Source organism: Euleptes europaea, chromosome 15 (genome assembly GCF_029931775.1).
Source record: "Euleptes europaea isolate rEulEur1 chromosome 15, rEulEur1.hap1, whole genome shotgun sequence".
Lineage (NCBI taxonomy): Eukaryota > Metazoa > Chordata > Lepidosauria > Squamata > Sphaerodactylidae > Euleptes > Euleptes europaea.
The window spans coordinates 35464654-35488075 of NC_079326.1; the positions used below are offsets into that span (position 1 = coordinate 35464654).

The 23422-nt window shown below is 41.1% G+C and overlaps 1 protein-coding gene across 1 annotated transcript in view; it reads right to left on the minus strand.

Annotated features, from left to right (window-relative positions):
• Positions 1-4348: 4348 nt before the first annotated feature.
• The window catches only part of LOC130487999 (sodium channel protein type 2 subunit alpha-like), a 79519-nt gene continuing 60445 nt past the window's right edge, over positions 4349-23422 (minus strand). Inside the window, exons 19-27 of the mRNA XM_056861578.1 lie at positions 20946-21100; positions 20408-20581; positions 15921-16043; positions 12779-13060; positions 9948-10001; positions 9478-9615; positions 8268-8372; positions 6924-7194; positions 4349-5535 (exon numbers count right to left, since the gene is read on the minus strand). Of these exons, the coding sequence (XP_056717556.1) occupies positions 4349-5535; positions 6924-7194; positions 8268-8372; positions 9478-9615; positions 9948-10001; positions 12779-13060; positions 15921-16043; positions 20408-20581; positions 20946-21100 (2489 nt within the window). The remainder of the gene's footprint in view (positions 5536-6923; positions 7195-8267; positions 8373-9477; positions 9616-9947; positions 10002-12778; positions 13061-15920; positions 16044-20407; positions 20582-20945; positions 21101-23422) is intronic.

Below are 23422 nucleotides of genomic sequence, written 5' to 3' on the forward strand. Positions count from 1 at the left end.
AGATTTATTTTTATGTGAGATGGGATGCCACAATGTAGGGGAATGGCAATGTATATTTATACTTTGTGTATTTTGCCATTGCCCTGACCTGGATGGCCCAGGCTAGCCTGATCTCATCAGATCTCAGAAGCTAAGCAGGGTTGGCCCTGGTCAGTATTTGGATGGGAGACCACCAAGGAAGGCCAGGGTTGCTGTGCAGAGGAAGGCACTGGCAAACCACCTCTGTTAGTCTCTTGCCATGAAAAACCCCAAAAGGGGTCGGCATAAGTCGGCTGCGACTTGACGGCACTTCACACACACACATTTTGCCATTGTATGCCAATGCATCAATATGTATTCACGCCATCCTTCATACAAAATGAAGGATCCAAAAGCAAAACAAAGAAAATCCCAGTGGTTGAAACTCAACTAATGTTGCTTATAGGTAGGTGGAGGATTTGCTCCATCCCAACTGTGAAACTAGAGTTGAGATTTTTTGTGCATCTGCGCATCGTCTTCCAACCTGGCATAAAAAGGAATACCCCTACAGCAAAAAAAGACAAATTTCCCTCTGTGCTGAGTTTTATCATCTCTCTCTGACCACCCACTTTGTGCATCAAGGAAGTTTTTCCTTAAGTCTTTCTAGCACTTTAAGTCTTCCAAATCTCTGTTCCCTGCTAGATGTCACCTTCTAGCCAGAAGGGCGAGCTGACCATTTAATTGTGGCCTTTTGTGCATGGTCTGTTTCCGCTGGATCTGCTGCTTTCTAACTGCACAGTATTTATAAATTCTCAAAACACTATGCACAGGGTTTATTTGTCCTGAAAAATTCCTTATGATCAATCATGCATCCCCAGTGAAAATGCAGAGCTTCTGAACCATGTGTGAGCCCCACCCCCGCCAAAAAAACACTGCTTTGTAATCGGCTGTGGTGTATTTTTAAAAAATACGTCACCAGCAGCACTCCCCCTGCGCCCCACAGCAGGATTTCATTTGATATGAACCAAGTGGCCATTTTCAGCCAAAGCAGAGAAGGATCCTGACACCACCACCCCAACCATCCGTTTCTGCATAACTCACCACAGGGGTCATAAGAACATAAAAACACTTGCACGGTCGGTCATTTATCGTTCTATCAGTCTTGCCCTCGCCAAAAAAAAAAAAAAAAAAAGACTTCCATGCCTATAAGAGAACTCATATAAGAGGGTGCGGTGGCAAATCAGCCAGCTGTGTTCTATCCTGCCGAGAACTGAAACTGACCCACACTCACTGTGAAACTGACCAAATAAGCAGCCTAATGGTATTTCAGCATTATTCTCTCGCTATTACACTCAATAATAGCTTCGAGGGGAGGGTTTGGATGAAGGGGACAGACATGCGGGAGGGAGAAGTGAGAATAGGCATGGGGAGAAAAACTGGAAGTGACAAGTATGCACAAGACTGGCTTTTGATTTGGGATAGTGGCAGACTTTAAACTCTGGCTAAAACAGCATCCTGAAAACACAGGGGAAACGCAAGGGGAGGCAACTTCTGAATGTCGGAAAATACATGCATAGTTAAAACAAACCCCCGAAGTAGTTTTTGGGGGGGTGACCACAATGGGAACAACCCGTGCATAAAAGGCCTGCATCTGGCAGGCCTGCCATTAACATTGCTAAAGCCTGGTTGGGTGAGGCTGGACAGCAATTGATTTCCCCCCTTCGGCTTGTTCTCTGATAAGAGAGACAAAAAGTTTTTAAAACTCAAGGTGAAGATTTTGTACAGTCTAAACCTACAAAGTAAGAGCCGTTTCTCCACACACACGCAATCAGAAAAATGCAGCAAAGCCCCATAATGGTACTTCTGGCAAGCTATTACACTAACATCTATTCAAGTTTAATATTAGACCTACTTTCTTGAGTGGTAGCAATACATTTCCCATTTCTTTAACAACAAAACGATACGACAGTCACAGTATACAATAGAAATAAAATCATTTTTTGTCATGATTATAATGTCACTTATAACAGATGAAGTGGGCTCCATCAATGAAAGCTTACACCACAATATATTTGTTACTCTTTCAAGGGCCATACAAGATTGTGTGTGTGTGTGTGTTTTTTAATGTAGCTCATGCTTTGTGTGTCGGTAGAAAACCTCCTTATGCATTGAGAAGAAAAAGCTTTTCAGAAGGTAACAGGCAACATTTACCTTGTATGGAACACATGTACTCCCCATTGGATTATAGCCCATTTGCTGTTTTATTCTGGGGGAAACACTGTGGCTTTTGTAATGCATGTGGAATGAGTTAGTACAATATGCATAAAGGAATAAGAGCAGATTAAGGGAAGAAAACACTTGGGGAAAGAAATCCTGCAGAAAGTATGATGCTTTAACAGTCACATGTCATAAGCAGTGATTGCAGATCCAATCAGTGACTAATACCCACTAAATTGAAATTGTTACGGATTTAGTAGCTCAGGCCTGTTAACAGTAACTTCCCAATCCTTGAACCCTTGTGCCTCTTGTGTTGTGCTTTGGAGTCCCCCAAACTGTGGGTGGGAGGGTTGATTGCTGGGGCAGCAAATGGGAAAGGGAAGCTTTAAAAAAACTTTTTACCACTGTATCTTACCAAAGAAAGTACTCAACAAATATTCAACCATGTCTTTATTCTTCTGTATTGTGGCGGTCTCAGTTGAAGTTACAATGAATGTAAAGTAAACAAAGTGACTTTGAAAAATAAAATTTCATGAATCTGAACTTAAAATTTATGTAAAGAAATGCTGCCTTTTATTTTTACATTATTAAATATATGCTAGCCACATTGCCAACAGGTTAAACAGTTTGCAGTATTCCCTATGCAATCTTGGTCTACATCATATAGTAGACATTTGAAAACTTTTAAAAGGCAAAAAAAAGAGAGGAGAAGAAGTAGAATGTTTGTAAATAACTGCAAAATATTGCTTGGTGCTGCAAAGAAATGAGGCGATTTCATACACCACTTCTTATGGAAAAGAAACGTGAGCAGTGGGAGGAACAAGGTACAGTAGTAGCGAAAGGCAATATTCACATGCATTGACACCCTCCAAATTATCTATAATGGTACAGAATACAAGATATTACCTGTCAAGAGCTTGCAAGCTAGACCTGCTGTGGCACATGTTTGCAGGACTCCATTTGGGCCGGACTACCCGTTGGTAAGCTCAAATATGTACAACTGTGTAAAACAAGTATTTATATCATCTCGTAAAACTGTTTATGTATATTTAATTTAGGCATGAACTGCACTGAAAGCAAATAACTAAGCAGTACTTTAAGACAAAGTAGAACTTTTTAAAGATCTTACCTTTTGGCTCCTTTTCTTCAGGGCATATTTATGTACTGTGTTAGTGCCCCACACCATTTGGCATTTACCTCTGGCATGTAGGTCACCTTCTCTGTACTTGTCTTCTACTTCATAGCACACTAGAACTGTGCTGCTGTGAATTTAATCTATTTTTGGAATCAACCTGTGACATAGAGGACGTTCAGTACAGAGAAGGTCCCACCTTTGGTAAGGGGTTGGATTTAAATGAATCCCCAGGACAAAGGTTTTTGTTTTTATAACATGCATGATAGGCATTAAAAAATAACACATTTTGGTTTTTTATAAATTTCAGGCACAAGATTTGCCCGATGACAATTGTGTAAAATCTTCTTTTTTTACGAAAAAGAGCCAACGATGTACAGAAGTATTGAAAACTTTCGTTGCTTGGCCGAATGACATCACGCTGTTTCGATGCAGGATGTACAATTGTGGCATTCCTTCATGCAAATTGCTTCTTCGTCTGTACGCTATAGAGAATCAGAGAGTAGAACACCTGGTCCTAATAAATTCCCCCCTCCCTTCCATTGCAACATAAAACCCGTTTACAAAAATAGTCACATATAATAATAAACACCCTGCGAATTTAAAAAATGATAAATTCACCAACACTTTTTTTTGGTAAAAATATGGCAAATGTGGCAGTTGAAATACACACAGTGGATACACTTACTGAACTAAGTGTCTTGCAATATATTAAAACACACCAGTTATAGCCTCACACGACTTATTCCCCGTGATCCAGGCAGCCATACCGTCTTTCTTCAACAACATCAACTGCAGTAAGAGCAGTAACTCACTGCCAAGGCTGTTAACCTGTTTCATAGAGTCACAGTCCAACGCCAGGGGGACACTGTCGTGTTATAGGCACTGACCTTTAGAGATTTGTTTTTAAAATATATATCAGTTAAAAGTGAAAGTTTGGCATAAATCTCCTATCAGAGTCCTGCAGATGAATACATCCTTTTGCAAGCTTGTAAACTCCCCCGCCCAACACACACACCAACAGAGTTCAAAAAATTTGTTTCACTTTTTGCTAGCCTTGATATCTTTACCTTTGTAGTCTCTCTCATCTTTGCTTTTTTCATAGCTATCTGGCTTTGTGACACTATCATAGGAAGGTGGGGAGGTGGTAGAGGAGCTCTCGTCCGTTTTCTCTGGAGTGGTGTTTCCGTTAAGCTTATCCGTAATCATGTCTTTGATGGGCAGGAGATCGCCGTCTTTGCACTTACCTTTATTATACATAGAAGTCACTTTTTTAACTTTTTGTTTTAAGAGGAACCGCCTGAAGGACCGCTGAATGATGGTAGCGGATACCTCCTCATGCTTTCGTTTCAACGTGGTTGTAATTGGTTCGTATGAAACTTTTGAAGGATTTGCTGCCATAAACCGATCCTCCATTTGTACTCTAAGTAAATCCATTTCCTCACTTTCTCCCAAAACACGCTTTGTAAAGGCAAACAAGATGTCAAGGCAGTGAATTCTGTCCCCACTTACCATGGGCAGATCCATTGAAATAAGCTGAACATGATTTGGTTTTGGAATTAGAAGAGGAGGATCTAGTGAAGCAGCAAAGTCAGAGAGTTTGCAGTACTCTATAAACTGGGATGCATCTGGATCAAACTTTTCCCAGACTTCATAGAACATTTCAAAGTCATCCTCGCTTAAAGGCTCAGCACTTTCTTCTGTTGCAACACTGAAGTTCTCCAGAATAACAGCAATATACATGTTTACTACAACTAGAAATGATATGATAATGTAGCTGACAAAGAAGAAAATCCCAACAGAAGGATTGCCGCAGTCTCCTTTGACTGAGCTTCCTGGATGATCTATCTCAGGGTCACAGTCTGGGGGCCCACTGTTGAGAATGGGTGCTAGCAAACCATCCCAGCCAGCAGAGGTGGTAATTTGGAAGAGGCAGATCAAGCTGTTGCCAAAAGTTTCAAAGTTGAACATGTCATCAATCCCAACTTCTCTCTTGACGTAGGCAAAGTTGGACATTCCGAATATAGCATAGATGAACATGACGAGGAAAAGCAGGAGACCAATGTTAAACAAAGCAGGCAGAGACATCATCAAGGCGAAAAGCAGGGTGCGGATCCCTTTAGCGCCCTTGATAAGCCGCAGGATTCGACCTATCCTGGCAAGTCTGATAACTCGGAACAAGGTGGGGGACACAAAGTATTTCTCAATAATCTCTGCTAGAAACATACCTGCAAAAGAAAAATATATTGAATTACAACATTAGTTTTACAGCAAAGTCATTTATTATCGTTATTGGAACTTGATTTGGCAATTAAACTCAGGAGTCCATGTACAAGTGCCAGATAGCTAAAGCTAAATTAAGTTCGCACAGCAGTATCAGTCCGGTGTTCTTGTTCCTTCTGATTAATATGATGATACACAAGTAAATCATTTTGTGTGCAGGAAGCTTATCAATTAACAACAACAAAGAATGTACTTGATCAATCTTCAATTATCCTAAGGACATTTTAAAGCTATTGATGGAGCATAGTAAAATTAGTAAAACACTTGGGTTCTCTGAACTGTAATGGGGTTTGTACATGAGGAAGTGTTATAGAAAATAATAAAAGAACATTAAAATGAAGTGGTTTGTGTGATGTAAAAGTCTGAATCAGACTATGGCTAGTACACGTGTAGAGTCAAAACTATGCTCTCTTTAGGGCCACTTTACTCCTGACAATTTTCCTACGGAAATAATTACTTACATGAAGGAATACAGAGGGCATCTGGTCATATGCAATGATACATGAATATATTTTGTAGCTGTAAATACAATGGGACACAACAGACAATTCTGACTTTTCACCGAATGTGCCACACGGTAAAATAGACAAGTGCACATCCATCAGGAACAATTATGTGAATATAATAGAAATATTGGGCTGGATCCTATGACTTCCTTCCACCAAGTCTTCCTCTAATGGAGAAAAATCTTCCTTCAAAAAAGAAAGGCATTGTCCATCAGACAAAGACTTACTCCATCAGAAAGAATAATTCCCCACGGGAGAATGTTTAGTAGAAGAGAACCAAAGGATCCAACTTAGTAGAAGGAAAAGGATCATTGGCTCCACAGAACTGCAATCACAATCTGGCTCATGCAACCGGATTCTTCTTCCTCTTTTAACCTGCTGCAGGCCCCCCTCCCCTGGTGAAAGCTACTTTGGAGGGTGAAGAAACCCTCTTGAATAGCATGTGATGTGGCATGGGTGGGTAAGGCTGTAGCTTGGAGGAGACATTTCTGGAAACCCTTGAACAAACAGAAGGACGACCCTGGATCCAACTATTTCTTTCCTATTTGAGCATTAAAATAGTCAGGGGGCTCTCAGTGTGGACATGTGAAAAGGGCTAGACCATATATGCTGTACGTTCATCCCAGCCCCAGCTCATTTGTTTTGCAAAAGAAGGCCACTGCAGATGCAGCTTGGCCTGTGCCGTCTGAATGTCTCCAAATACAGTATTGAAGATGGACCCCCATACCACACAAGTACTTTTCCTTATAATACTTACCAAGTATTATGTGTAAATCCTTTTAAATGTTTCATTTTAAAAAATTATTCTTGGAAACAAATGTTCTTACCTACAATGGACAGAATGACAACTACAAAATCAAAAATGTTCCAACCGATGGTGAAGTAATAATGACGGAGGGAAGTCAATTTGAGGACGCATTCTCCAGTAAAAAGGACAATGAACACGAAGTTAATCCTGTATAAAATGGTTTCCATTTCTTTACTTTGGTCATCTGTTTCCACCATCATAGTGACCATGTTAAGGCAGATAAGAATCATGATGCTGATATCAAAGGCTTGTTTTGTTACAAAATCGAAAACCATGCCCTGGAATTTGTTCTGCAAAATCCAAAACAAAACATTAAGATGATTAAAACTTTACAAATATGCCAAAGATCCCACATTTCTATTAACAAAGTTTCATCCTTTTCCCCCAAGGTCCTAGCATCACTTTTTTTGAAGATGGGAACAGTTAAATCGGCTTCCAGTCTCCCACTTTTCTGTGAAACAATGGTGGTTTGTGCATGGGAGTTTTACCTGAGGTTTGTTGCTTGCTGGACATGCACTTTCCTGTTAGGAATCTATGCACCAGCAGTCTCCACGCTCAAACCAAGTCCCCGCCCCTTTAAATGCTGTTTGTAATTGGCTTACATTGTAGTGTTTACTGTGAGAGAAAATTCTCCCCCCCCCAAACCCAATTGCCGCATAAAAAAGCATTTTAAGAACAAAAAACAAAAAACGGAGTAATCAGAAAGGAAGGGGGGGGAGAAACCCAAAAGGGCTTTAAAAAAGCCCTTTTCTGCTCAGAAAGAGCTCCAAGGAAGCAGGAAGTATTTGAATCCCTGCCTCTTTGCATGCTGCTTTGTAATTGGCTGTGAGAGAAACCAAGCTGGTATGTTTGCCTTATGCACTGGGATTTCACCCAGGCTGAGATGGAAGGAGAGGAAAGAATCGGGTAAACAGAGGAACAGGAAGACCTGGGATTTGCCAGGGCTGGCAGCAAGGTCATCTCTAATGGACAGAAAACTCATGCATAACTCCAAGGAACAACCAAGACAGACTGGGGGCGAACGTGAGTGAAGGTACCCATGCATAAATGACCAACGATTACTACTATAGCTATTGTTTCGTTGCAAGACAATTAGAAAGGAAATCAACAGTTCAATTTTGCCTAAGGATTCAGGACTAGGGTTTGTACTAGGATTCAGGCAAAGCATAAACTAAAATATTAACATTATTACCTGTTATTTTATATATTTAACTGTCCTGTTATGAACTACATTAATTATTTGAATCAAAACAGTAGGAAATATATGATATGAGCACATTTAAACATAAAAGCAGAAAACAGGAAACAAGCAGAGAAAGCAATATGTTTAAATATATAAAAGTAGAAAGGAATTAATTCTTACCCCTGGTCTGGGGATAGGTTTCTGGGGCTTTTTAGAGCCTAATTTTTTCATTGCGTTATAATATTTCTTCTGTTCCTCTGTCATAAAGATGTCTTGTCCTCCAAAGTAAAGGGACAAAACCAAAAGAAGTTACAACCATGTTTATGGATCCTCTTACATCACTGTATTATTAACTGGAAACGTACCATAGAATACTCTGGTATCACACACAAGTTCAGGCCTGTATTCAAAGGAGCTGATTGTATAATGAAGCAATGTTGCACAAAGCCATGGATCAGATGATTCCCCCCAGACCATAGTCTGGAGGATCAAAGGAAACTTAAGGCCCATGTGCTCCTCCATGCCTAGGTTTGCCAACCTCTAGGGGGTGGCTGGAGATCTCCTGCTATTACAACTGATCTTCAGCCAATAGAGATCAGTTCACCTGGAGAAAATGGCCGCTCTGGCAGTTGGACTCTATGGCATTGAAGTCCCTGCCCTCTTCAGGCTCCACCCCCAAAATTTCCAGGTATTTCCCAACCCAGAGTTGGAAACCCTTCCATGCCTCTTACACATAGCTTTACTTTCAGTTTGCACTTTTCTGTAAATCACAGCTTGTCATCATGTCTAAACTGGCCAACTGTGGCTTGGATTCCTCAAACATTTCCCCTGACTGAACAATTTCTGCAATGCTGATTAGTACATCAAACGTTTGTGTGCTCCTCTTCTCCTTTACTGTTATATTTGCTTATACAGTGATAATTACCATGCTACTTTGAGAGCTGCTTGCATGCCAAAAGGGAGGATAACAAGGTAAAAATGAATAATTGATGCTGCAGTTACCACAGGATTGAAAAACTCAGGAGAAAATAAATGGCAACCTTTTGTTTATTTAAAATAAATGAAAAATGCCTCTAAATGTATGGTGACCATGTCGGGCAAAACTTAATTTTGGTAATTTTAACACATCTATTAGGGTTGCCAGGTCCCTCTTTGCAATCAGCGGGAGGCTTTTGGGGCAGAGCCTGAGGAGGGCAGGGTTTGGGGAGGGGAGGGACTTCAATGCCATAGAGTCTAATGGCCAAAGCAGCCATTTAATCCAGGTGAATCGATCTCTATTGGCTGGTGATCAGTTGTAATTGCAGGAGATCCACTACCTGGAGGTTAGCAACCCTAACATCTATAGTTTTACTTCTAAAAATAAAGAAGAAAAAACCCTTAAAATACTTATCTTCTTTTTTTGCTGATTGAAGTTATCTATGATGACACCAATAAAAAGGTTTAAGGTAAAAAACGATCCAAAGATTATGAAGATAACAAAATAAAGGTACATGTACAGGTTCTCTTCATACATGGGCTGATCTTCCACCTACAAACCATTTAAAATGTATAGTATTTTAGAGCAGACACTAAATGTGAAACAATTTCCTTCACTAAAAGCCATTTAATTCAAAAAAGGGCAGGGCCTGGAATGTTTACTTATCTTTATGCAAGTATTTTGTTCTACTGTAAATGATGAACCAATTGTTTTTCATTCATTAGGTTAATAAGACTAGGGGTATTCACCTATATATTAAAGAAGAATTGACAACACATTGTGTATAGGTATTGCTTAGTGGATTCCCCTGACTTACAGAAAGCAATCCATACACATACATGCAGGCTATATTGTTCATGTCCACAATGTAAAATGGTACTTACGTCCCGTGAATCAACAGCTGCATACATAATATCCATCCATCCTTTAAAAGTAGCCTGTGTGGAATACCAATATTGATCATGGTTGTAAAAATAATGGGTTCAGTTAACAGACACAATGCATTCAGTGTAGTGAACCTACCTTTATTATATATATATATATATATATATATATATATATATATATATATATATATATATATATATATATATATATAGTGTTGGGACCATGAATAGGCATTTTAAAGGTCGCATAAGAAAGAGCTTTGAGCAAGCATCAAAATTGACCCTGCATAAATGGCCACTGTGTTTATTGCATTGCTTACTGTATGTATTATCCTGTTTGCATTGCATCCACTTCAAAAATTTGTTACTCAGTTGCTGCACTGCTAATGGTATCTCTTACACTGTTTTCGTTATTCCATTGTTTACTCTAATTTTGTAATTCACTTTCAGCCTCAGCAAGAAAGGTAGACTATAAATGCAGTAAATAAATACATGAATAGAAAAAAAACATGAATGCGAAGGCAGTGGAAGGGAATGAAATTTCCACTCTAGTGATGCACGTCAGTTATATTCCTTCCACAAAGGTCAAAGCAGCCACTAGTACTGGTGTAATAGTATATTAGCTTTTCCAGCATGGTACAGTGGTTTTGGAGAAAAGGAGGGTAAGAGCGTGGGTAAGTGGAAACTGGCCACTAATGGGTGGATCTTAAGATTTCTGAGAGAAGGCCCACCTCTAGTCTAGTATTGGACCAATCCTGTGCTGGGAGAAAACTGCATTAACCAACGTCTGGGTTTTAAAAATACAAGTGCAACAACTGCTCAGCTCAAGCCCACTTACAAAAAACCTGCATGCCTCCTTTAAATAGCCATAGCCCTCAAGGCAGAAGCACTGGGTTAAGCTGCCATTGTCTCCTCAAGTTGTCACATGCATTCTATCACTGTGTTTTGCACAACCAGAATCAGGCTTGATTCACACATCGGGCCCCCACGGGAAAGCCACCAAAACCACTCTAATATAACAGTGCCACTATAAAGCTAGACTCTTGGGAAACAGTTCACTGTGAATATCCCAATCTCTTTCTCACCCTTCATCTTCCTGGTTCTAAAAAGCCAATGGCTAGTCTGTTAATAATGCAACAATGTCATAGTGACTCCCACTTCCGCTACCTTAGCTGCTCTGATGTCATAGCAGGTCTGAGCAGCATCGAACCTGACAGCTTAGTAAAAAGGTAAAGGTAGCCCCCTGTGCGAGCACTGGGTCATTCCTGACCCATGGGGTGACATCACATCCCGACGTTTACTAGGCAGACTATGTTTACGGGGTGGTTTGCCATTGCCTTCCCCAGTTATCTACACTTTACCCCCAGCAAGCTGGGTACTCATTTTATTGATCTCAGAAGGATGGAAGGCTGAGTCAACCTTGAGCCGGCTACCTGAAACCCACTTCCGTCGGGATTGAACGCAGGTTGTGAGCAGAGCTTTCGACTGCAGTACTGCAGCTTACCACTCTGCGCCACAGGCCCCCTGGCAGCTTAGTACTAACTTGTAGATTGGATTCAAATTAATTATCTTTAGTTAAATTAAGCCACATGGGTATTGGCGAGATTGCGTAATCTTTCAATTATGGTAATTTAGGTGTTCAATCATATGAGGGAAACCAAATGCAACAGTCTAGCTTCCTTGAATGCTCTCCCATCTCCTTTATTTAAAAATAAGGAAATGGCCAACGAGGCATCTGGCAGTATGAGGGTGCAGCTGATAGATAGATAGATAGATAGATAGATAGATAGATAGATAGATAGATAGATGGATAGATAGATGATAGATAGATAGATAGATAGATAGATAGATAGATAGATAGATAGACAGACAGACAGACAGACAGATAGAATGCTCCTCTACTTTTATTGTCTGCAGCTCCTCCCCTCTAGCCAGCAGGGAGCCTCTGTAAACTCCCATCCTCTAGGTTTCTCTAAATTACAACTATCATTACATTTACCTTACTGCTTATGATACAAATTATAACAGACACAGAGCAAGCGGCTGTATTATACACTATAACAACACATATTTTCATAACGTGGGGGGGAAAAAGGTTAGCCCACGGGTAATTTATTTATCGAATGCAGAATTTTGATAACTGCACTGCTAATGTGACATACAACCTGATCCAGGTTGATCCTTCCACGTGTACAAGCTCTTGAGCACATATGGAGATCCAGTGCCCAGAAAGGCTTTCCCATTGACAGTAATGTTGACTATATATAATGCAAAGAGGAAACTATTTTTTTTTTGACAGCCATATAATTTTTAATGTACAGGTAGAGTATCCCTTATCTGGACATCCCATATCCGGACTGATCTGAAAACTGGACCCTTTCAGCCAGCATGCAGGCAGATCCATGCTGCTTGCTTCAATGTTTCCTCTCACCTAAAAAAATTAAAATACAGTGTACACGGCATCGTAGGTGGAGACTGAAAGCCTGTTGTTTGTTTGTTTGTTTGTTGTTGTTCTTGTTTAACAGCCGATACAGGTATTCTGGTGAGACAGTTACACCTTTGCTCTCTGATGGTTCAATGTAGACAAAATTATTTAAAAAATATTGTCTAAAATTGCATTCAGGCTATGTGTAGAAAGTGCACATAAAACATAAATGAATTTGGGTCCCGTCCCCAAGGTATCTCGTTATGTATATGCAAAAATTCCAAAATATTCCAATATACGGAGAGATCTGATATATGGACCCCTTCTGGTCCCAAGCAGCCCGGATAAGGGATCCTCAACCTGTATTTTCCCAAAAGAATGTGAAGAATGAAGAATTACTTACAACTTGAAGCAGAGCGAGATAACCAGCTCCAACGTTGTCAAAGTTGACCTTCACATTTTTCCACCGGGCAGGCTGATTGTTTTGTATAAGCTCTTCACACTGAGTTTTATTGTTAACTTCGCTGGCATTAAACATCTCGCCCGTTGTGGTATTAACACAATGGTAGAACTTGCCAGCAAACAGATTCACGCCCATGATGCTGAAGATCAGCCAGAATATGAGACAAACTAGAAGCACGTTCATGATGGAGGGGATTGCGCCTACCAGGGCATTAACAACCACCTAGTGTGCAAATTTAAGAAGAAAAGAAAACTTAATTTATCTTTTATTGTTGAAGAACAGCACTTCAGCACTTTAATCTGCATCTTTATAATTTGACATTAAAGATATTTTGATCGCCATACACGAGGAGACATAGTTCACATTCACAGAAAATCCTATCATTAATGGTAATGTGTTAAATAAACAGGAAGAATTAAACTGTATAAGAAAAGCAAGTAAGTGCAAAAAGTAAAAGAAAACCTGGTAGTGGTAAGATGGAATCAAAAAATTTTGTGTACTCTGGGGGGGGGGGGGGAGAGAGAAAAGTTAAATGCCAAGAACAGAAACCAAAGAATAATACAATAAATCTATGATTTCAAATAAAGAATGGCTGCAGAGGTCAGAACCCAAAATGAGCAAAATATATTTGCACATGACCCAAGCTACAACCAGGGCTTCGAGACATAAGCTAAGCGACAAGAGCAGATACAGCCTCAGTTGTGATCATGCCAACAAATCTTCACAAAAGTGCCAAGAAGAGTACATCTCATTTTTCCACTACACAGTTATTTTTTAAACCTCATCCTTAAATATCCATTAAATCCTGTAAAGACTTTTACAGGGGGAAGAAAGCAATAACTTTATCTGCAAGTCTATTATTTCTTAGCTACATCTAATTAATTAAATAACTAAACTCCTTTTTTTGGGAAACTGATAATGTTTATTATTGAGTATCAAGATTGGATTCTGTTCAAAATTGGATATCACAAGGCTATGCAAAGCCCCATGTTTGTGAGTCAAGACAAGATTTTGTGGAAAGCTAACATCTGGATGATGTCTTAACATGCTGCGAGTAACATCCAAGGCAACCAGCATAATAATTACAATGCACACACTGCATCAGACAAAAGCAATCCTGACAGAGCCCCATAACACTGCAGGCAAAGTTTTGGGAAAGAGTGCAGCAAAGCTAGATGGCTGCTATGTGTGCAAGAAAGTTCTGATTTTCCCACTACCACCTACATGGCATCCATTTTCCCTGCTCTGTCCCTGCAGTGGTCATTTCCCCCCCCCCCACCACCACTGGGGGGCTTTTTGTTTTTTTTAAAGCAATTGGTAATTGAATATCATTATAACATCATAACCATCTGTGTATCTGGTTCTCTGCATTTCCAGCTTTCGTTTTTAAAAAAGAAAGCCTCTAGCCCCTTTCATGGAAGAGATATAAGGGGAAAGGCATATTTGGAAAGAGGTGCAGGTCTAGGGTTGCTAACCTCCAGGTGGTGGCTGGAGATCTCCCGCTATTACAGCTGATCTCCAGGTGACAGAGATCAGTGCTCCTGGATAAAATGGCTGCTTTGGCAATTGGACTCTATGGCATTGAAGTCTCTCCCCTCTCCAAACCCCGCCCTCCTCAAGCTCTACCCCCAAAATCTCCAGGTATTTCCCAAGCTGAATCTGGCAACCCTATGCAGGTCCCAGCCAAGCCTTCTGCCTACTGCCCTCATGTTGCTGGGTAAAAGCTTTGTTAGCGGGCATATTTCTTAACCAGCAAGCCCCAATTCCCCCATGGATGCTGGTTAACAAAGCTTTTATTGTACTCATATTCATTAGGCTGCTAAAGTGATACTCTCCACTGGATGAATTGGCCTTTTATGGTTTTCAAGTGATACACTGAAATTGTGCACCTTTATAGCCTGTGAAGGAGCCCCGTGGCGCAGAGTGGTAAGCTGCAGTACTGCAGTCCAAAGCTCTGCTCACGACCTGAGTTCGATCCCGACGGAAGTTGGTTTCAGGTAGCCGGCTCAAAGTTGACTCAGCCTTCCATCCTTCCGAGGTCGGTAAAATGAGTACCCAGCTTGCTGGGGTTAAAGGGAAGATGACTGGGGAAGGCAATGGCAAACCACCCCGTAAACAAAGTCTGCCTAGAAAATGTCAGGATGTGACATCACCTCATGGGTCAAGAATGACCCGGTGCTTGCACAGGGGACCTTTGTGTGTGTAAAGTGCCGTCAAGTCACAGCCAACTTATGGCAACCTCTTTTGGGGTTTTCACGGCAAGAGACTAACAGAGGTGGTTTGCCAGTGCCTCCCTCTGCACAGCAACCCTGGACTTCCTTGGTGGTCTCCCATCCAAATACTAACCAGGGCTGACCCTGCTTAGCTTCTGTGATCTGACGAGATCAGGCTAGCCTGGGCCATCCAGGTCAGGGCCACCTTTACCTTTATAGCCTGTGAAGAATGTATGTATGTTTCCTGTATAAGACCTTTCAAAGGAGCCCTGAAAAAATGCAGAGTATGGCATTCAGCATATAATTAAGCTTCCTGATCTTCCCAAAGGAAAGAAAGGAACTTCTGGCTCCAAAACGTTTTTGAAAGTATGGGACAATTTCTGTGCTGAATAAGATTTCTACTGGGACTTCCGTTCAGCTCTTTGTCCCTCCACTCGTATGACTATCAATAAATTATGCAAAATAGTAAAAATGGCAATTATGTAACATAAGTGAAATTATGCAGAATTCAGCTGTTCTCGGTGCAAAATCAGGATTGCCTACCTTCAAAAATTTGAATTTTTAAAAATTCAGAATACACACGACCCTGTGTTTCTACACACACACATGCATCTAGCAGGTGCAATCCTGAAACCACTTTAACCAACATACATTCAAGGGACCCAGAAGGTTTAAGTGGTTTGAAGATTAGCCGAGAGAGAAACCTCTAAGAAGGTTTATACAACTGCTAATCTTGTAGAGGCTGTCAACAGTCGCGTGCCATCGAAAATGATGAAATCTTTCAATGACGACTTCTTATTCCTTATTCTACGAGAACAGCCTCATTTTATGCCGATATTATTTCAGGCTCATTCGTTGCGGTCGCTCACCCTCATTCCTTCGAATCGTGACAGGGCTCTTAAAGGCCTCAAAGCTCTTAGTGTTCGAAGTGATTTAATGGCACCGAGTTCAGAATAGCCCAGAGCATTGGCTACTAAACTAACCAATGAAACCTGCAGGGAAGAAAGTAAAAAGAGGTTATTGGCATTTCATTATAACAGAGATGTAAAGAGCAAGGTCCTGTTATACTTAGGTATTATTTTGAGCCGGGATTCAATAGAGTTCAGCCCCAGAATTTGTTGGGGGAGGGCAGGGGGCTGAGAACACAACTTGCAACACATGAACCATGTGTAGTAGTTTGGTGTTTGACAACCCTCCTGTGATACAGCGCAATCCTGCATGATTAGTGGGGCATGTTTGGGGCTGATTAAACATGAGAGAGTTTGTTATCTGAGTAACTACAGTCCAGGAGTAGGCCTTCCCCACAATCATGTGCTAGTGCTTCTCAATTTATAAATTAACCTTTGACTGTATCATGGTTAGTCCACTAAATCTCCAATTCTGTCAGCAGTGAGGAAACATTGTATTAAAACATTTATACCAGGCAAGTCCTCAATGAGACTTACAGTACAATAATAATAACAAAGATCCAAATATTCAAGGGGGGAAAACACCTTTCCAATACCGCCTTTCATAAACTTAGAACAGCCTCCCCAGCCATCTGCTTTCAAACTAGGCCAACAGCCATATTAATGGGTTGTTGCACCTGAAAACCTGTTGTCCCGTGTCCATGTTCCTGTGGACCCCTAGAATTAGAGGGCCTTCCTGGAACCTAGACCTAAATTTCTTGTGGGAATCAGACTTGACCTGGGTTCAGAAACAGAGAAAATTGTTTTTCTTCTTGCTGATATCGACCCATGTGTCAACCGCACGGTCTCATTGCCTGAGCCAAAGCCAGGTTTGAAGCTTGATTTGTGGTTTGGGGACAGGATATCTTCATTTTGTTCCCCATTAAACTTTATCTAATCTGTTTTTTACTGTCTGAGTTTCTTGCTGTTCTCTGTTAACCTTCGCATTCTTAATTTAAGATTGTAGTGGCCTTTGGACATAGGCAACAATTTTTTTATTGCTATTAAATTAAAGAAATAAAACCAGCCCAACCAGGAAATCCATATAGCCAAGCCAAGAAACCACAATCCATTTAACAGTAATATGGTTTATCCATGCTTACAAGCCAGATGAAAAAAGGAGGTTATTGATCTACTTTCTGAAGAGGCATTTCACAGTGTTGGGACTGAAACGACCCTGCCACATATTGCCACCTACTTCAGATGATGGGCACACATGACATATAGACTTGGAAGATGACCTAAGTGTATATGGAGGTCTGTATAATAAAAATATTTTAAACAATAAAATATTTTTTTCTTTTTTAAAAAATGAAGAAGGCAAGCAAACAGATGAAACATTATGAAACAAATATTGGTGCTAACTTTTAAAGAAATAATAAAGGCAGGTGGCCTGTTTTAAATGTCGGAGAAAGGGCAAAACTGAGAGCTAAAGACACCATTTTGATTTGATCTGTCATTTCAGTTCAGTTAACCCCTTTCCATGTTCAATGAATGCATTTTTGAGCATTCCAAACTGTGCATGCTCAAGGCACAGAGTTCTCTTGAGGCATATGGAAAAATGCCTTACCTCCCAGGATTAGTGTCAAAGTTCATAATTCAAAATTGTGATAATGGGATCTGCACTTTTGCTGGTTGGTGGAGGGGTGGGGAGGAAAGGAAGAATGAAGATGACTCACCTCCCAAGGATAGAGCCATTCAGTGCTATAGAAATGTAGATGACTCTAGCCAGGAGAAAGACAATAGGCATCCGGTCACACTTAAGCAATAGAGCTTCAGGAGGACAAGAGACAGAGTGGACACAAAAGAAAAAAGAAAAGATAGAGGGGTTGCAGGACTGGAGACCAAGGGGGAGATAACGAAACCCCTGAGCACATGTAGTAAACTTTCTTTGCTCTTAGCCATTTTACACCTGGGCCTAGGGTTGCCAACCTCCAGGTACTAGCAGGGTGAACGGATGTCATTGAGCCATACTTTTCAGTTGAACTGAATATATGTAAAGAATTTCTACTTTTTATTCAAATAAAATGAAGCTCCCTTAAAGAACATACAAGAAACTTGGTCCTATAAGCATATTAAGAAGGCAATATTATTGCTACCTCTTCAGTAATGTGATTAAGTATTATTATGATATGCAAGGAGGATTTAATTGTCAGGGGAAAAGAATGTTTATACTATATCATGGTTACAAGATTACTGGTAAGACACAACATTGAAGGCATAGTACTTAAGAAAAACATTCTACATTCTAAATCTGTTGACAAATGCTATCAGAATCATGTATATGCTAAGAAATGCACAGTTCTTTTGACACAGAATCTTCAAAATGCTCACAAATATAAAAGGGATGAAACTCATCTGTAGTTTGGAAGACACAAATTTGAAGATTTCCCCATATAATTAGGTTTGTAGAAAGAACTGCACTCATCTTTGACTTTGCTTCGTCTGTATCCCCCCTTTAGTGGAAATGGGCCTTTTGCCTCTACATTCATGTGCAAAGGAGATTACAGCATTAGTGCTGTAAAGAACATCTATTTTATATACACTTGATTCTTTTTACCTGACTTCACAAAACACTACTGGTGCTCACTAAATTCTCCTAGCAAGGTAGACAATAATTTAAGCTGACACAAAGAGTTGTGGTACCTTACAGTACAATCCTAAAAAGAGTTATACTGTTCCAAGTCCAAGGAAATCAATGGGCTTGGAAATGTGTTATTCTGCTTCTGATTGTATTGGTACAGAATGAACGACTCATATATGAGCCTTTGTGACGGTCTGGAGATACAGATCCACACATGAAGTTACCCCTGTTGATACAGATATTCAGAGTCAAAGGCTGGACTTTCTGACAGTCCTTGGAATAGTGGAGGATTCAAAAGTATTACTGATTTCTGTGCCCCGTCCTGGATGGCCCAGGCTAACCTGATCTCGTCAGATCTACCTTGCAATTTTGCTTTTGCAGCCAGCTGTCCTTCGGCCTAAGCCACCCTCATGGCCTGCTACAACAGGAACTGGGGAAGACTGCTGCCTTCTCTCATTTTCAAACACAAGACTTCCAAAACCTAGAGGAGTAATGACACTAATACATCTCTGTACTGACAGGCAATCTAAACAGAGGGAATAAAAAGACACTGCCGAGTTCTCTCTTATTTCTCCCTAGGTAGGGCCAAAATACTGTCACACCACACACTGAAGTCCTACATCACAGTAAAAGGAAGAGTTTGGTGGTACAGCAAGCCTATACGTCTTGCAGCCCACAAAGCGGAAAGCAGTCTATGACTGTATTTGGCTTGCTAGGTCAGTGATGATATCCTCCAAACTCCTTCTGGAAAGCTGTTCCCTCATGTCAGGGCCACATCTAAGAAGTTCCCCTCCAGAACCTACTTCCAGCACCATGAGCATGAAACCACCGGACCCTTGCTCTTTGAGACAGGCAGAATATGTTTTTATTTCTTCTCCCATCCTATTCTACACACTCAACTTAAAATTCCACATACTTTTACCTGCTCCCTACTCCTTAGTTATTCAATCTTCCTTTTGTGGCTATCTGCCATGTGGCCACCCAGTCATTCCCCACAGCATCTCTCACCTGTGATTGGCTACCAAGGCCTCCCCATTTAACCTAAATTCTTTTTCTGCCTATTCCATGGCCTGTTCTGCTCTCATTCTGGGCAGTTCTTCACCTATCGCTTTCCACTGGTTTGGTTTGCTCTTGTAGCACATGGGAAGAACATAGGGTTGCCAACCTCCAGGTACTAGCTGGGGATCTCCTGCTATTACAACTGATCTCCAGACAATAGAGATCAGTTTACCTGGAGAACATGGCCACTTTGGCAATTGGACTCTATGACAGTGAGGTACCTCCCCTCCCCAAACCCCATCCTCCTCGGGCTCTGCCCCCAAAACCTCCCGTTGGTTGCAAAGAGGGACCTGGCAACCCTAGAATAACATACTTTGCACTAATAGTAACTTCATTCGGGTGTGTAGATTAAAGTAACACAACTAGTGTATGCAACGGACTAAAAGATCCCTTTTGACCCAGAACTCCTGTGTTAGGTTTTCATGTGTAGGAGATGCAATTTGCATGGGCAGCGGAAGGGGTGTACAATTCTAGGAGGTGGGAGAGCCAGCAGGAACTCACTGGAGGAGTGCATGGCACACAGTTTCTGTCCTGGTCAGCATAGTTTATATAACTGTTGTCATCCCACAAGAAAGAAGACTGTTTGCAAAATAATGATTTCCTATTCCATTTATGCTTAATTCTATCCATAAGACTGCATTGGTTAGAAAGTTGCTTAATCACATCACAATTCTGTACCCTGGTAAAATGAGCAAAAATGGGGGATTGGGGGATGGGGGGATGGGGGTACAGGGACAAAAATAAAGCTTTGGTTTCAAGTGCTTACATCAACAATGAGGAAATCCAGCCAGCACCAGGCATTAGTGAAATATACTTGAAAACCGTAAGCCACCCACTTCAGAAGCATTTCTAGGATGAAGATGTATGTGAAGACCTTGTCAGCGTACTCCAGCATGGTCTTGATAGTCTTGCGCTGTTCAATATAAATGTCTTCAAAAGCCTGTGGAGGAAGATTGGAAGGGAGAGAGAGAGCGCCACTGCATTCACTCATTTAAATGATATTTTTAAAGTGCAGACAGAAGTAGAAATTCGCCTTCGCTTCATTTCTGGCTAACACACTACCAAAGAATTACAAACAGTTTCATTTTCTGATTTTTTTCCCCTGAGTGCATGTACGATTCTTATGGACTGTTGGAACTGCTGATTACTAGAATGTCTTACATGTGATTGTTAAGCAAAACGTTTTAAAAATTGGAAATACAGCATTTGCTGGCTATCATCTCTAACACAGTGTACAATTTAACATCTTTGACGTTTGAGAAATTTTGAGAAAATGTTACAAAGTTTTTTTCTGTTTTGCTCACCAGAGCCCCACTGCTGAGAAGAATCATAAACACAATGAACGTTTCAAACCAGTTGTGTTCAACTATGCTGTAGCAGGTTTTCCTAAAATTCCACCAGGTTTTTCCTTTGTCATCTTCTATACTCACTTGACAACATGAGAACTTCTGGACACAACCTGTTTATAAGGATAGCAGATGGTTAAATAACGAAATAATATTTATTTTGTGTTCAGAACAGCATACAAAGAGGAAATCACTGACAGCGATGGTGGCATAGTAGGTAGAGTATCAAACTAAGATCCAAGAGATCCAGGTTCAAATTCCCATGCAGCCATGAAGGAGGATTGCCAACCTCCAGGTGGGCCTGGGGGTCTCCAGGCATTACAAATGATCTCCAGATTACAGAGGATCAGTTCCCCTGGAGAAAATGAGTGCTTTGGAGGGTGGATTCTATGACCCTGCTGAGGTCCATCCTTTCCCCAAGCCCTGTTCTCCCCAGGTTCTGTGTGTGTGTGTTAAGTGCCGTCAAGTCGCCTCCGACTCATGGCGACCCTATGAATGAAAGTCCTCCAAAATGTCCTATCCTTGACAGCCTTGCTCAGATCTTGCAAATTGAGGGCTGTGGCTTCCTTTATTGAGTCAATCCATCTCCTGTTGGGTCTTCCTCTTTTCATGCTGCCCTCAACTTTTCCTAGCATGACTGTCTTTTCCAGTGACTCTTGTCGTCTCATCACATGACCAAAATACGACAGCCTCAGTTTAGTCATTTTAGCTTCTAGGGTCAGTTCAGGCTTGATTTGATCTAGAACCCACTGATTTGTTTTTTTGGCAGTCCACGGAATCCGTAACACTCTTCTCCAACACCACATTTCAAAGGAAACTATTTTCTTCCTATCAGCTTTCTTCAATGTCCAGCTTTCACACCTATACGTAGTAATAGGAAATACGATGGCATGAATTAATCTAGTCTTGGTGGCCAGTGACACATCCTTACACTTCAAAATCTTTTCTAGCTCCTTCATGGCTGCCCTTCCCAGTCTCAATCTCCTTCTGATTTCTTGCCTGCAGTCTCCCTTTTGGTTGATGGTGGAGCCAAGGAATAGAAAGTCTTGAACAATTTCAATTTCCTCATTGTCAACCTTAAAGTTGTGTAATTCTCCTGTAGTCATTACTTTTGTTTTCTTGATGTTCAGCTGTAGTTCTGCTTTGGCACTTTCTCTTTTAACTTTTAACCCCAGGTTCTACCCCCCCCCCCAAAAAAAAAATCTCCAGGAATGTTTCCAACCCAGAGTTGGCATCCCTACCATGAAGTTGCTGAGTGACCTTCAACAAGTCACACATTCTCAGGCTAACCTGTCTCACAGGGTTATCGTTAGGGTAAAATGGTGAAGAAGAATGATGTAAGCTGCTAAAGGCTACTTGGAGAAAGGGTGAGACAAAATTGGACTATAGGGGAACCCTATCTAATAAGATAAAATAGTGGGGTGGGGCTGAACCCGCAAACGACAAGAAAACTAAACTCCACTAAAAATTTTTAAAAAAAAACTGGTCTGGGGAAGTACAACTGTATATAATGTGTTGTGTATTTTAGCTGCTGCTCCTGGCTGAAACTTTGACAGCCAAACCTCTTCACAATACAGCAGGGAGGTCTGCAGTTACAAAAAAGATTTTAAAAAATCTCACAAGGTGTGGCTAAAAGAAGAATTTGGTATCCGAGTCTACAATTTGCACGAAGCATTTCTAATTAGGGCCAAACTACATCATATATGAAAGAGTTGGTTTCCCCAACATTCGGAGGGGTTTTTGTTAGTTTGTTTTAAACTTGGACAAGAAGCCCTGGAGTGTCAGATATTGCTCAGAGGCAGGGCTCTGGTTCAGTCTTTCAGTTCCTATGTCTGTAAACAAGCCTTGCTTGCAAACTATGCAGTCAGAACTTTCAACTCTCTTTAGTTCCTAATAAAGTATGCTTTATTCAGAGCCATCTGCCTGGAGGAGTTTGCTTATGGGATACTAGGGGCAGCCTGAGTCTGACACTGGAGGGTTACTTTACTATCTGAAGCAGAAAACCAATGACGCAAGAGCTGTTTAACTAGTTACCATGGTGAGTTCAAAATTACCACCCAGTGCCATTTTCCTACTCATGGTTCTCCAAAAGTGACACAAAAAGTTGCCAGCTCTGCATTGGGAAATACCTGGAGATTTTGGGGGCGGAGCCTGGGAAAGGTAGGGTTTGGGGAGGGGAGGGACTTCAATGGGTTACAGTGCCATAGAGTCCACCTTCCACTGTGGCCATTTTCTCCAAGTGAACTGATCTCTGTCACCTGGACAGCAGTTGTTCTCCTAGGAGATCGCCGGCCACCCTCTGGAGGTTGGCAACCCTAGTGCCACAGCTGAAGGGGGTAGGGGGATATGGGGAAGGAATCTGAGCAGAGACACCACAGGAAAACCAACGCTTAAACTGCTCCTCCCCAACCCCGACCCTCTGTTCCCAATGACCA